The sequence below is a fragment of the Chelonia mydas genome, chromosome 17 (assembly GCF_015237465.2).
Source record: "Chelonia mydas isolate rCheMyd1 chromosome 17, rCheMyd1.pri.v2, whole genome shotgun sequence".
Classification (NCBI taxonomy): Eukaryota; Metazoa; Chordata; order Testudines; family Cheloniidae; genus Chelonia; species Chelonia mydas.
Window position 1 is genome coordinate 2760345 of NC_051257.2, and position 13703 is coordinate 2774047.

General features: G+C 49.4%; 1 protein-coding gene across 1 annotated transcript in view; it reads left to right on the plus strand.

Annotated features, from left to right (window-relative positions):
• Nucleotides 1-11057, plus strand: part of CPD (carboxypeptidase D) — a 36500-nt gene extending 25443 nt beyond the window's left edge. The window contains exons 13-21 of the mRNA XM_007057759.4: nt 2258-2453; nt 2971-3106; nt 3918-4067; nt 4559-4654; nt 4743-4807; nt 5274-5405; nt 5730-5915; nt 6263-6362; nt 7099-11057. Coding sequence (XP_007057821.3) covers nt 2258-2453; nt 2971-3106; nt 3918-4067; nt 4559-4654; nt 4743-4807; nt 5274-5405; nt 5730-5915; nt 6263-6362; nt 7099-7325 — 1288 coding nt within the window. The 3' untranslated portion in view covers nt 7326-11057. The remainder of the gene's footprint in view (nt 1-2257; nt 2454-2970; nt 3107-3917; nt 4068-4558; nt 4655-4742; nt 4808-5273; nt 5406-5729; nt 5916-6262; nt 6363-7098) is intronic.
• Nucleotides 11058-13703: the final 2646 nt, after the last annotated feature.

Consider the following 13703-nt stretch of genomic DNA (forward strand, 5'->3'; position numbering starts at 1 on the left):
TTCCAGATCACTCTTGCCCTAGAGACCACCTCTGGGTTACCACCTTTAACCAGCCCACCCACTTGTGTTCCTCTGTCTGCTGTGGTCCTTCGCTCTGTCTCTTCGCTTATGACTAGTGTTGGCAGATTTATATGTCTTCCACATACTGTTTGCCTGATTATGCCGTGCCTGGCAATGCTAGTGTGTTGCCCACACTTACTCCAGAGCTGCCGTTCTCATCTGTAGCCTCTGAGCTTCCAGTTACATCAGTCCCTGGCTGTCGTCTTTGTCTCACTTCCACTTCTTTCATGAATGGCAGTGACCCATGGCTTGTGCAGTCAGCTGTAGCCTCTTCAGAGCATGGAATTTGGTTTGCGGTGTCCCTCTGTTCACTTGTCAGTGGGAAATCCAGTCACTGATGAAATGTAATCCTTGGGGTTATAGTCCTCACATGTCAAAAGTGGGGTTTAAATGGGCCTAGGCCGCATCCCTTTTATACTGTATTCATTTAGTTGGCATATATGGGCCCAAGGAGTCAGAGGTGTTAACATGACCATGCTTGGCACCTCGCAAACATGCTGTAAATTCTTTTTTTAAAGATACAGGAAAAAAGGAAAAACAGTTAAAGCATTTGAAATGTATAGGAGAGGGCTTTCATTTTAACAACATCCCTTGTTCTCTTACCTGTAGAGAATCTTGTCTGACCAGCTCCTAGAGGGCACTAAAGATAACTCTCCTGTTGGGGAAAAGAGAAGAAGTTAGTAGAGATAAGCTGGAGCTGTTAAAAGTCCAGTCCCATTTCCTAGAAGACCAAACAAGATGAGCACACATGAGAGAAGAGAAAAGAACAGCAGAGAGAAAATGCCGCTTCTGTCACATTGTAACCTTGGTGCTGGAAAATCAGAGGCACATTGCATGGTCTTCTCAACCCCCTGAGACCTGGCAAAATGTTATCAGCACTGGGCCATTTAGGACTTTCGATTTAGCTGCGTTTCTGGTCACAGGCTTATATCAATGTTGCAAAATATTGCAGTTTTGTCCAGATAAGCCAGACTTATTAGATAGAAGGAAAAAGGAGAGAGAAAGAAAAGAGAAGAAATAAGGTAGGGGAGGAAATGGACACACATGGGGGAGGAGGGAAGACAAAAATGTCACATCCCAAGTGGCATATGGGATCTGGCTGGAGCCTGTAGAGGTGGTGGTGTCATCTGGGTCCCCACCTGTCTGGTGAGGATGTCTCTCAGGATCAGGTCAACGAAGACAGCGTTGTCACGCTGCATCCCAGGGGACCTTAGGGTGACAGCTGAAGTGGTGAAGCTTGTTCTTTCTCCTTTATCTGTCAGCCAGCTTTGCCTCTCTCATTTCTGTATTCTGCCCCCTACCTTCCCCCGCCCCCCAAAGTCTGTTTTTCCTTAAGGATCTCAGAAGGGAGCAATGGGTGGAATAGCCGTCCTCTCTCTCTTGCCCACAAATTAAGACTAATTTCTGACTTTTTTTTTTGATTCATAGACTTTCAGTCCCACACCTTGATTTGAACAGTCCTTGAATTATGAGCAAGCTCTTTGCTTGGGCTAATTCAGTCTTTGACTCCCTTTTGCACCTTTTCATTTGTTGTAGGCCACTGTGGGTGGGATGATCTGTTTTATTGGCCCAGCTTCTGTTGGTGAGAGAGACCAGCTTTTGAGCCACGCTGAGCTCTTCCAGAGGTGACCTCTGTAAGCTTGAAAGCTGGTCTCTCACCGATACAGTGTGTCCAGTGAAAGATGTGACCTCCCCCACCTTGTCTCTATTGTCCAGGGGCCAACATGCTACAACATGGGTTATTCTAATGCTTTTGTGAACTTTGTGGGCCCGGACTGTGAGAAGGGACTGAAATGTGCCCTTTTATCATAACATCCCCCTTCATCAGTTCTGACTGCTTGTTCACGAATACTTGCCATCTCCAAATCAGCTATTTCACTAGCTTTCCACATACCCGGCTTTGACGTTCTCCATGTGTCAGACACTGCTGGAATAGGTTAAATTATCCTTTTGCTCTTACGCATACGTGCAAGTTGGTGAGTAACTTGAGGCCAATGTTCTGTATGAACGCTGGCTAGGCAGAACGTTTACTGTTGTAGTCCCCTCCCTCTGTGTTACAGGGAATTCTCCTTTGTCCCTTTCTGTTGGGCAGCAGCTTTGCCCCCGTCCAGCCCCTTGTTGACCTGTGCAAAGGCCAGGCCAGAGGTGGTTCTTCAGCCATAAATAATCAGCGCTTCTGTTTCTCATCTGTTGGCAGCTTGGGTCACAGCGTTGAGTACCGTCAAATGTGGTCCCTCGAAATATCCAACAAACCCAACCAGTCTGAGCCCGAGGAGCCGAAGATCCGCTTTGTTGCTGGTATCCATGGAAATGCCCCGGTTGGCACAGAACTGCTCCTGGCGTTGGCAGAGTTCCTTTGTATGAACTACAAAAAGAACGCAGCCATCACCAAGGTAAGGAGCCAGCGTCTGTGACACCCTCCTCACCCGCCATGGGGCCCTAGCTTGAACAAAGAGTGGCTACTGCCGAAAACCATCCTCCTCTTCATGCAGGGCTGTGGGTTATATGAAATCCAGATGACTTGGCGCGGGGTGTCTGAGGACAATGTAAACTCTCTTGGGGCCCAACCATGCGTGGTGGTGGGAAGGCTCCTGCAAAGATCATGGGAGTTGATGGTGGGTGGGTCATTCAGGTGTCCCACCCTCACTGTTGTGAGGCAGCTGGCAGCACAGGGGTTGCAGCAGCTGGCCTGGGTCTGCAGACCCCTATCCCTGCCATCTGGGGCACAGTGGTGAAAACCCAAGGCCAACTCTTCTGCCGCGTAGGCAGTGCTGCTTGGCGCCTGAACAAGTGAAGGGCAGGGAATTCTTCAGGGTCTGTCGACGTATTGGCTTTAAGGTACTGGGTTCCTCTCTGAGGGAGCGGGGAGTCTGCCGAGCATGCTGAACTTAAGCTTCTCTCTGTGTGTAGCTCATTGACAGGACAAGAATTGTGATTGTGCCTTCCCTAAATCCAGACGGGCGCGAGATCGCTCAGGAGAAAGACTGCACGTCCAAGACTGGACAAACCAATGCTCACGGCAAAGATCTGGACACAGACTTCACAAGTAAAGCTAGTTAACGTTTAGTCTCTTGGCAAAAACCAGCGCAGTGGTGAACTGATCTCCCTGATAACCACTCTCGACTTGGTGTCAGTCATGTTGTTGCAAGGTCCAGCACCCCGACCGCTTCAGTTATGCCTCAGTTATTCTAACTAGCTGGGATATCATGATGATCTTAGAGTTGAGACAGGTTACAGAGGGTAACTGTAAATACCCTTTTTTTGCAAGGAAAGGAAAATCCTAGTTCATGATACTCTCTAGCAGAATCTAGAGATCAGACACCCCTAATGACTGATAGTGACTTCATGGTTGGGGGGGAGGGGGGTGGAGGATCTTTTAAACCCAGAAGCTCTCCTCCTTTTTGCTGCCATCCTCCTCCTCCATTATCTTGAGCTATTACATTGAACACCACAAGTCTGTTCCTGACAAATGTTTTGGCTGGCTTTGTTGCCTGGGAATGCGTGAAGCACTGATTTTTGGGAACAATGGCATCAGTTATGTGACTGAAGTGATGATAACGTGCAAGAATTGCTCCCTAGATCATGGTGGGAAATAGTGACCTGCAAGGTCTATTGGAGGTGGTGGATGAATGCAGCCACTGACTGCCGTTAATTGACTATCTTGAGTGGCCACGTGTCTTTTTAAATGTTGTCAAGTGCCACTTGTTATGGCAGTGGCCCCACAGAAATACCTTTCTAATCACTTGCAGCTGGCGTCAGTACAAACACGAGCCAAGAGTGTATTTCTGGAAGCCTTTACCATCACAGAGGGAAAGTCTTCTGCTGAGCTCTCGTGACTTCCTTTGTTCTGTTTTTAGGCAATTTCTCCTTGTATTCTGGGATAGGAGAGCCGGAGACCAAAGCAATCATTGAGAACTTGATCCTGAAGCGAGATTTCAGCCTCTCTGTTGCCCTGGACGGTGGCTCTCTGCTTGTAACTTACCCGTATGATAAACCTGTGCAGACAGGTACAACTAACTCCTCCCAAGCCTCCTCACTCAGCACTTAGGATCAGTGATAGTTTCAATCGTCCAGTTTTCAGCTGCAGGCTTGTTCTGGGCCAGCATAGCTGGTTATCTGGGTTTGAGTGAGCTTGTCTTATTGCTGAATTGAGAGCGAAATGAAAATTAGGAGACTTCCTGGCTAATGATGCAAGCCTCGTGTAAGACAGCTGGGGCACTGCTGCCAGCGTTTAGCCTATGCAGGGTAATGACTTTAACTGTCCATTGTGGGAAGGGTTGGGAGTATTTGACCTGGGAGCCATTAAAAACAAACCAGTGCAATGGGACTCAGTGGCGCTATCCGTTTGACCAATCGTAATGTTCAGGAAATGCAGGTTAGAAACTGAGCCCTGTTCGAGGCAGTCTGTGCACCGTGCTGTGTCGTTAATTTAGTCTGCCTCAGTTAAAGGCAGCTCCTACTCCCACCTCCTGCTAATGTTCTAACTTTCTCTTTACAGTGGAAAATAGAGAAACTCTGAGACATTTGGCATCTCTGTATGCAAACAACCATCCGTCAATGCATCTAGGACAGCCAGGCTGTACAAATGAGTCGGGTACGTGCATATGATGCCCTGGACTGTGGCTGTTTTTGTGCGGTCCACTCTTGTCAGATGATTTTCTGACTCTTGTCTGTCTGTACAGATAAGAACATTCCAGGAGGTGTCATCCGGGGGGCAGAATGGCACAGTCACCTGGGCAGTATGAAGGTATTTCATAGAGATTAGACTCCGCCTCCGTGCATAGCCAGGCTTAAACTACAGTAGAAACTGTTACAATCACCTCCAGAATGGAGATTTTGTAGATCTGAACGAAAAGTTCTGGTTCTTTAAAAAGTTTACAACTGACAGTTGACTCAATACAGCTCTGAAACTTTATTATGCAGAAGAAAAATGCTGCTTTCCTGTTTTTAAGAAGTTTAACACAGTGCTGTACTGTTTGCTGCTGCTGCCTTTTTATTTTATTTTTTTCTCATCTGTGCTGCTGCCTGATTGTGTACTTCTGGTTCCATATGAGGGGTGTGGCTGACTGGTCAGCTCGTAACTCTGAGGTTCTACTGTAGTGTTAAAGGAACAGATTTTCTGGACAAAACTATGCCGAAGTCACCAGTTACCTCATTCCAAAGCTTTCCTTTTAAACACTGTCCATGTCACAACCCCTTCCCCTGTTTTTCAGGATTTCAGTGTTACTTTTGGCCATTGCCCTGAGATCACAGTGTATACCAGCTGCTGTTACTTTCCAAGTGCTGGACAGCTCCCTAATCTGTGGACAGAGAATAAGAAGTCTCTCCTTAGCATGCTTGTGGAGGTGAGAGATTAATGGTTCTTGGAGAAGAAACTCCTGGGGGCTTGTAGGGGAGCACATTGATACATGAGGCCTGGTCCTTGCTGCTGAAGTCCTATGGTGGTAGGTTCAGAGGATTGAGATGTGGTGTATCATCCAGGAAATTGGCTAATCTCTCAATAACGCTTCGCCTCAAGGTGAGATGAGCAGCCCTTCGTTGTATTGCACATTTTAATTACTAAGCAGAGGGTGGTGTTCTGTTTCACACTTCAATAAATCCTAATATGCTCGTGTATCTCCCACCATCCCTGTATCTGAACTCTGAGCGTCTGACACTCTTGATTTCAGGTTCATAAGGGAGTCCATGGATTTGTTCAAGACAAGAGTGGCAAGCCAGTGTCTAAGGCAGTTATTGTATTCAATGAAGGTGTGAGAGTCTACACAAAGGAAGGTGGCTATTTCCATGTGCTGTTGGCTCCAGGTTTACATAACATCAGTGCCACAGCTGAAGGATATCAGCAGAAGCATGTCTTGGTGAGTGTGCAACCGAATCACAGGATCTCTGTTTCCCTGTCTTGTCTGTGGCCTCCTTAGACTACTAGACTCGTTTAAGAGTCCTGCCTAATTTTTACTCGAATCTGTTTTTTCAGCTATTTAGTCTTCAATAGCTGCTGAACAGCCTTGCTTTTCAGCCCAGTGTAGCTGTATTTAACTTGTGTAGTGGATGGAAGAGAACTTCCCACCATGATAGTTCTGAGGCATGACTTCCTCTGCATCACACTTGCTGTTGGCAAGTCCATGTGCCTACCACGTGCTTCTCTCCTACCTGGACGCTAACATAAAATATTGAACGTTCTCTGCCCATCCATTTGTTTCTCCAGGTGCAGGTGCGCCATGATGCCGCCAGCTCCGTGGTGATTGTGTTTGACATGGATAACAGGATATTTGGCTTTTCAAGGGAGCTCGTGGTAACTGTAGCAGGTAATGTGAGAGACTGTCTTTTCAGGACCCTTTATTTGAGCGCATTCAGGATGTGAGATCCAGCTCTGACCATAATTTTTCTCTTCTCCCCTCCACGCTTCCTTAACACTAAGTTAGTCTATGGTCCTGAGTCGTTCCCCTGCCCTTTATTCTAGGTACAGTGTTTATTCCAGCTGGCTTATCCCACAACGTTTATGCCCGCTAATGCCATGTCTGCAGCTAAGCGGGTGGCTATTGGAGATCTTTGCAGCACTCTTAGTGAGGCCCTTTGTGGATTGGCTAATGAGGGGGGATGGTGATAGCAATGGGAAAAGCCTGCTTCTGACAAGTCCACGTTACTTTGCCATGGGAGTAAGACAGTATCATTCCTTACCCTCTGCCACCTTGAAAGCAGCACAGCTGGCTCCTGCCAGATCACTACGTGGGTTTGGAGGAGTTCAAGGATAAGGTGGCTATCACCTGTGGAGGCCAGAGGTCATATTCTTGGTTAGCTCGAGGAAAGTTTGGGTTTACCCTCTGCCAGTCCCAGCTTTGCCCATCTGAAGCTGCTGCACAGGAAGGGCCCTTTGCTGCAGGTTAGGGGCAAGGTGCATTGGCACCGTTGGATGAAGAAAGCAGCTATAGCTCGTCCCTTTTATGGGCACAGCTCATGCTGTAAGTGTCAGGAAAGCTGGAAGTGTCTAGCAGGAGTGCAGGTACTCACATGGCCCTGACTTAAGTGTTTTCTCATTGGCAGGTGCCACCATGTCAGCTGTGGTCCTCACAGCCTGCATCATTTGGTGCGTCTGCTCCATCAAGTCCAACAGGCACAAGGATGGCTTCCATCGCCTCCGGCAGCACAATGATGACTACGAGGACGAGATCCGCATGATGTCCACCGGCTCTAAAAAATCCCTCCTGAGCCACGAATTCCAGGATGAGACAGACACTGAAGAAGAAACATTGTACTCTAGCAAACCCTGAGACCCCACGTGGAAAGGAAAGCTCCCTATGGACAAGCCCTACAATGTGGGGCTGCTCTTATGCTTCAGAGATCTGGAACGTTAGCTTGCAGAATGTGTAAGCTCCAGAGACGTGGGTGGCAGTTCTCAACCTCCCGGGTTCTTCTTTGCTCCATTCCTACTTAGGCACATGTCAGCTGATGTCAGAGGCTGTGAACGCAGTCAGGGTTCTAGGTCAGGGGTTGGAGTTCCATGTAATGGAAACACTTGGAAGGCAACTTATTAGTATGTGCTAGCAGTTTTCTCGACAGTCCAGCCTGGCGTGTGGATAGTGGAGTAATAACCAAATGCCTGGTGGGGTCCATAGTTTTAAGCTTTAAAGCCATTATTTATCTCTACCTTTTTTATTCTTTTCACTCTATACGTTTTGGGGAAGCCTTGATCAGTTATGGCCAAGACTTCAGCTGCGCTGCCGGTGAGTGGCTCTAGAAATGGACAGTGAGCTTGGTTTTTGGTTGCTCCATTCCACTACAAGGGTACAGAGGTACTATGGGCTGCTCTGCTCTACTGCAGGCTCCTAATGCTTCTGACCTGTTTGCAGGGGAATAAGTTTTTTACAGTCGGGCTCTCCATGAAATTGCCTCTGTATTGAAGACTGACAGGTGGAATAATCTTGTCCAGGTGTGAGAAGCTCCCCAGCCAAAGGGGGAGAGTGCTACAGTTAACCCAGTAGGAGTTGGGTGTCCAGTAGCTGGGCAACTCTGCCATTCTCTAGTTTAAGAAAAAATCCTCCAGTTCACTTGAACAGTCTTGTACAGAACGCCCATTGCTTCTGGCTGGCCATGTAGCCAGCCCAATGACACTTACCTAGTCTCCATTCCCAGACAGGCAAAGTTAGTAACCCAGGAGTGAGGAGTAATAGCAGCATGGCAGGGTAGCACGCTCCGAGAGTAACTTGAGTGGGTTTCCAAACAGATGGTGGTAATCGCTCACTATGGGTATTGTCCAAGTGCCGCTAGTCACTGACGTGCCTGCTCAGCCTTGTTCAGGTCTGCTGGAGTTTGAAAAGCTCTTAACCCTGGCCACAGCCGAGAAAACACAGCTAGTGTTCTGCAGCAGCATTGAGAGCTCGCGGAATCACCATGACTCGGCTTCAGTCTCAAATACCTGCAAGACTTAAATTCCTCTCCCAGGTCCATCTGACACAGAAAAATACCCATTACTGGCCACTGCTATTGTTAAAAGATGACCTCTTTTCTCCTGTATTGAACCCTGATGTTGCCTGACATCCAGCCAGCAGGATGGGCATATCGCTGCTCAAGGACCACAAGCAGAGTTCCTCTAAATGTCCCTCCTGCTCTTTCATAGTGAGATGGCTGCTGTCAGTGACCATAGCACAGCGGGAGGGGGGTGGGTGGGGGTGAGAGAGAGAAGAGGGATGTTTGGATAGCACTTGATGTGTAAACAGGAGCTGAGTGACCTCTCAGCTACCTGAGAACACACTTGGTTTCAAAACTTAGTTGTTGGAGCTAAAAGGCTCCTCTAGAAAGGGAGGATTCTGTGCCAAGGGAGGATTCAGACCTCCTGATTTCCAATGCCTTTGGCTGTCTTTCTAGTTTGCCTCCCCTTTCTGAGGAGGGGGCTAGGGCTCAGAAGCATGAAGCAAATGCCGGTATTGCTTGCTTCAGGAGTATAGTACTTGCAGGAATTAAATAGATGATGCAGTAAACAGGCTGGCTCTTGCATGAAATGAATGATTCACTGGTGGACCCACTCAGGATATTGCAGCTGGAGCGAAGAAGGAAATCCTCTTGTAAGACACAAGGTCTGAGGTTCTCCAGCCTTTGCTGTATGCACCCAACAGTACCTCGCTGCCCTTGTGGAAATGCAGCTACCAAGGGAACCAGACAGTAAGATCTGTTTGTAACCCACCAGTTGCTGAAATACTAAATTCTGCAAAAGGTTAATGGTGTTTGTTCACTGCCTTTCCTATTAGTCTCCTCTCTGGCTTCTCAGAGAACTTCAGATGTAACAAGCGTTGTGTAGGAGACCGCAGTTCTCTTCCTACGTGATTGCGTGGGAGGTATCCGATTTGAATGGGGGAAAGAGTGGGCGTGTGTGTTGTGACCTGTCGGCTCTCTTGTATTTGTTGGGTGGAACAGAGTTGCTAGTATTAAGTCTGCAGCTTGGTCCTCTGTCAAGAAGTGGGGCTGTACTGCCAGTGTTCACCTTCACACTCCTCGTCAGTTACCCAGAGAGACTGGAGCTTTGTTATTTACATCCCCAACTTGTGTTAAAAGCATTTCATCAGCTACCATGTCGGGGAGAGTCTCCAGTACAACCTGGGCCTGGCTGCTGCCCTGATTATACCCGTCTCCCCCAGAGTATCCATGTGAAGCACCAGCAATTCCCTGACCAAATGGGTTTGATGTAGTAGATGAGCGAGTGTCTCCACTGGAAAGGTGTGAACTGAACTCTGGGTAGAGAGAGCTATGTGCAGCCCCTTTTCCTTTTAAAACAAGGCTTCATATTGGAAGTCGGGGCAATTCTGCACTGTGAGGCTGTTTATATTCCTCTCCCCAGGAGAGGAGCTCTGCCTAGAACATGCCCCATATGTAGTAGATGGACCTACTCCCATGCTGTATTGTCTGCCATAGGACTGTCTTCAAGGTACTGGCTCCATGCAGCTGCCAAACTGATGAGAAGATCATTGTGGAAATGTTTTAACATGGCAAATACATTTCTCAACCTTTTAACAGAACAGCTGCTAAATACGCTGTTAAGTATGTGATGGGAGCAGGCAGGCTAAGCAGGGAGCTCCTGCCCTTCCTTATACCACCGTGTTAAGGAGCTGCTGTTACATCTTCTCTCACTCTTGCAGGGGCCACAAAAGTAGCATGTCAGGTTACAGCTGTGCTGAGTAAATGACTTTGCTCCATTTCTTCAGCTCTCGGCCTATTATTCAGGATCCAGTGGGCTATCACTCAGTAATGTTAAGCCTGCCTGATTCCCAGAGTTTTTGCTTTCAAGGTCAAAAGCAGATCAATTTTGGGTTTTTATATTAAAGTTGCCTTCTCAGACTGATCTTCTGGCTCTCGCTTTTCCTGCTTTGATACCTGGTTCTGCGTGGGAGTTGGGGCTTCCTCATTCATATGAAGATGTTCTCTCTAAATCAAACTTCTGCCTCACAAGCAATAAATTGTGTTAGAAATCTACAGGCATTTCGGAGCATTGGATCAGCCCTTTCCCTTCACAGAATGTATTGTGAACTAGCTACCGTAGGTGAATGCGTGTGAGGTGAGTGGGTGTAAATACCTGAGAGTGGGAGACTGCACCAGATGAGTCTCTTTGCTTAGTTCTCCACGGGCAAATGTACAGCTCTTCTATGCCAATGACAGCTGGCTTTTTTTAACTGATTTTTCTGAACAAACTGCACTCCCTGCCCCTTTTTGCAACACCCCATGCCATCCTTGACCTATCTTTGACAGCCACTGTCAGCACCCCTGCCCCCCCCCCCCCTTTTTCTGGAGGTGCCAGCACCAGCTGAATGCACTTGTCTCTGGAGTGCATAGGTCCATGCACTGTGCCTTCAAAAGTAAACTTTTAAAAAGGGACTTAAAATGGTTGACTTTTAGCTTAACTAAGAGAAGCCAATCTGTGTGCCATGTGAGACCGAACTTTCTGTACGAGGAGCGTGCTGTTTTTTTTACATGTATTCTGAGATCTAATACTCTATTAAAATTATTTTGATGTCTCTTGTGCTGATGGCTGAAATCTTAGTAACTTTCATGAGAGTGGCAAAGCAGCTGCCTTGTTGTCTTAGCCTGCATGGAGTGAAGGGTCTTGGTTTGGGCCCCTCAGTCCCTGTTCCCTCTCAAACCTCCTGTTATTTCTTAAACTATCTGTGATGTCCAACAGGGCAACCTCTAAGACTCAAATCTATGTGAGCCATAGCTTGTGCTTTACTACACACCTGCCTTCTGGGTCTTGCCCCTCTAATGGCACGTACCTGCTGCTTCACTGCTTTTGACTCTCAACACAATGCCCCAAACTCGTGTGCTGGACTGGAGGCCAGCAGCCAGCTTCCCACCCATATAGCAAAAGTGAATGGAAAATTAAAGCCCGTGTGAGGATAATGCTGTAAAACTTGGCTCTGAGGACAACTGCTTTGGGTGCTGTAGGCTGCTGTCAGCACTGCTGTGAGCTGTAGTTAATGAGGTTTCTCCAAGACTGTTTACACGCTAAGCTCCAGGGGACTGTTTATCTGCCATGGGACCAGGCATGGGTCTTTCTGCAGTAAAACAGATGCAACCAGCATGAAGAATGTTACTACAGCTCCAGGAGGCTCTTAGGAACTGCAGGGCAAGGTGAAGTGCTGAGCTGCTGTTTATTACTGATGTATCAGGCCTGCTAGTGTTCTGGGCTGCACTGTAATAGGAGCCGGAGGCACTTGTCAGGTGTGGGGCTCTGTGGGGTTAGGTGCTGTACAGACACCTAGGAAGATTTCAGGCTGTTCACGCCAGCCCTATTACAAAGCTGTGGTGTCTTGTAATAGACCACTGCCAAGTAGTAATTGTATCTATTAACTATCGGTCTGAAACTATTGGTGCCTTTGCCAACTGCAGCTGTTGTACGTTACATTGAACAGGCTCCTGGACCCAGCTCTGATGAGGGGATACCGACCCGCTGTTTGAAGGAATTTTTTTGTGTGTGACACCCCTAGTGTCTTCTGTAAGTAAAGCAGAGCTGTATGCGCTCAGTGTTCTCAAGCAATAGTTATGCCAAGGACCTTAGCTGCTCTTAAATAGATAATATTGGTATAGAACACACTAAGGTAGTGACAAAAAAACCCTCTGTCCTGTTTGTCACTTTTATTGCCTCGAAATAGGTAGCTATTGTACATGTTGTGAACTGCCAATGGATCATGGATGGAGGGTCCCTGCTCATGTGCAGCAGGTACGAGAGGGCTGGGCTTTTTTTTTTTTTTTTGAGGGGGGGATCCCTTGGCTATGGGCCAGAGGCCTCTGTGCGGGAAAGCAGCCTGTATGGGCGGCAGTTCTTGTGAGTGGCCATTCCCCAGGACTAGATGATGCAAATTAACTGAATAGTTAAGAACTGCTTCTTAAGAATCTAAATGGAGCCTTGCAAAACTGCTATGAAAATGTAGGCGCCTGGATGTAAAACTTACCTCCCCAGAGGCTGGTGGGAGGCACAGCAGCTGATTGGCCCCTTAGGAAAGGGGTAGGGGAGAGGGTGAGTAGACTTGTCACACCCAGGCACTTATCAACTCTTGGGAGATTTGGTGGTGCTTGTAAAGCCTCTGCTCCTGGAGGCACATGCTCATGGGGGACTTGGTTGGTTTAAATTAAAGTAGCCCTCCCGCTCGGGGTAAAGCATGGACGTGTGAGCTGAGCGTCCCCATAGCAGCCCAAAGACACCTTACGCTCGTTGTTATTTTTAAAAATGATTTTTTTTTAAAGCCAGCTGGGTGATATTTAGATGCTGGGGGTTGGCAGCGTGGCTGGTGCTTGGTGGGGGAGGGGGGTGCTGCCTCTGTGTGGGCCTGGCCTGTTTGCTCCTACGTGGCTGGGCGACCTTTGCACCATGGCATGCCCTGCCCTGCTGCAGGCTGGCGCTGAGCCGAGGGCCATCCCATCCTGTGGGTGCTGAGCCCGGGGTGGGGGTCCCTGTCCCATCCTGGGGGTGCTGCAGCACCCCCTGGCTTGAGGTAGTTTCTGGTTCAATGGCTCTCAGCACCTCCACTGTGAAAATTGTTCCAGCTCCCCTGGGTGCTGAGCCGGGGGGCGGTGGTCCCTGTCCCCGTCCCCTGGGTGCTGAGCCAGGGTGTGTGTGGTCCCTGTCCCCTGGATGCTGAGCTGGGGCGGGGGGTCCCCTGGATGCTGAGCTGGGGGGGGGGGGCGCGGTCCCTGGGTGCTGAGCTGGGGGGGGTGCGGGTCCCTGTCCCCTGGGTGCTGAGCCGGGGCGGGGGGACCCTGGGTGCTGAGCCGGGGGGGGTGCGGGTCCCTGTCCCCTGGGTGCTGAGCCGGGGGGGGTGCGGGTCCCTGTCCCCCGGGTGCTGAGCCGGGGGGGGGGGTGCGGTCCCTGTCCCCCTGGTGCTGAGCCGGGGCGGGGGGACCCTGGGTGCTGAGCCGGGGGGGGTGCGGGTCCCTGTCCCCTGGGTGCTGAGCCGGGGGGGGTGCGGGTCCCTGTCCCCTGGGTGCTGAGCCGGGGCGGGGGGACCGTGGGTGCTGAGCTGGGGGGGGTGCGGGTCCCTGTCCCCCGGGTGCTGAGCCGGGGGGGGGGTGCGGTCCCTGTCCCCTGGGTGCTGAGCCGGGGCGGGGGGACCCTGGGTGCTGAGCCGGGGCGGGGGTGCGGGTCCCTGTCCCCCGGGTGCTCAGCT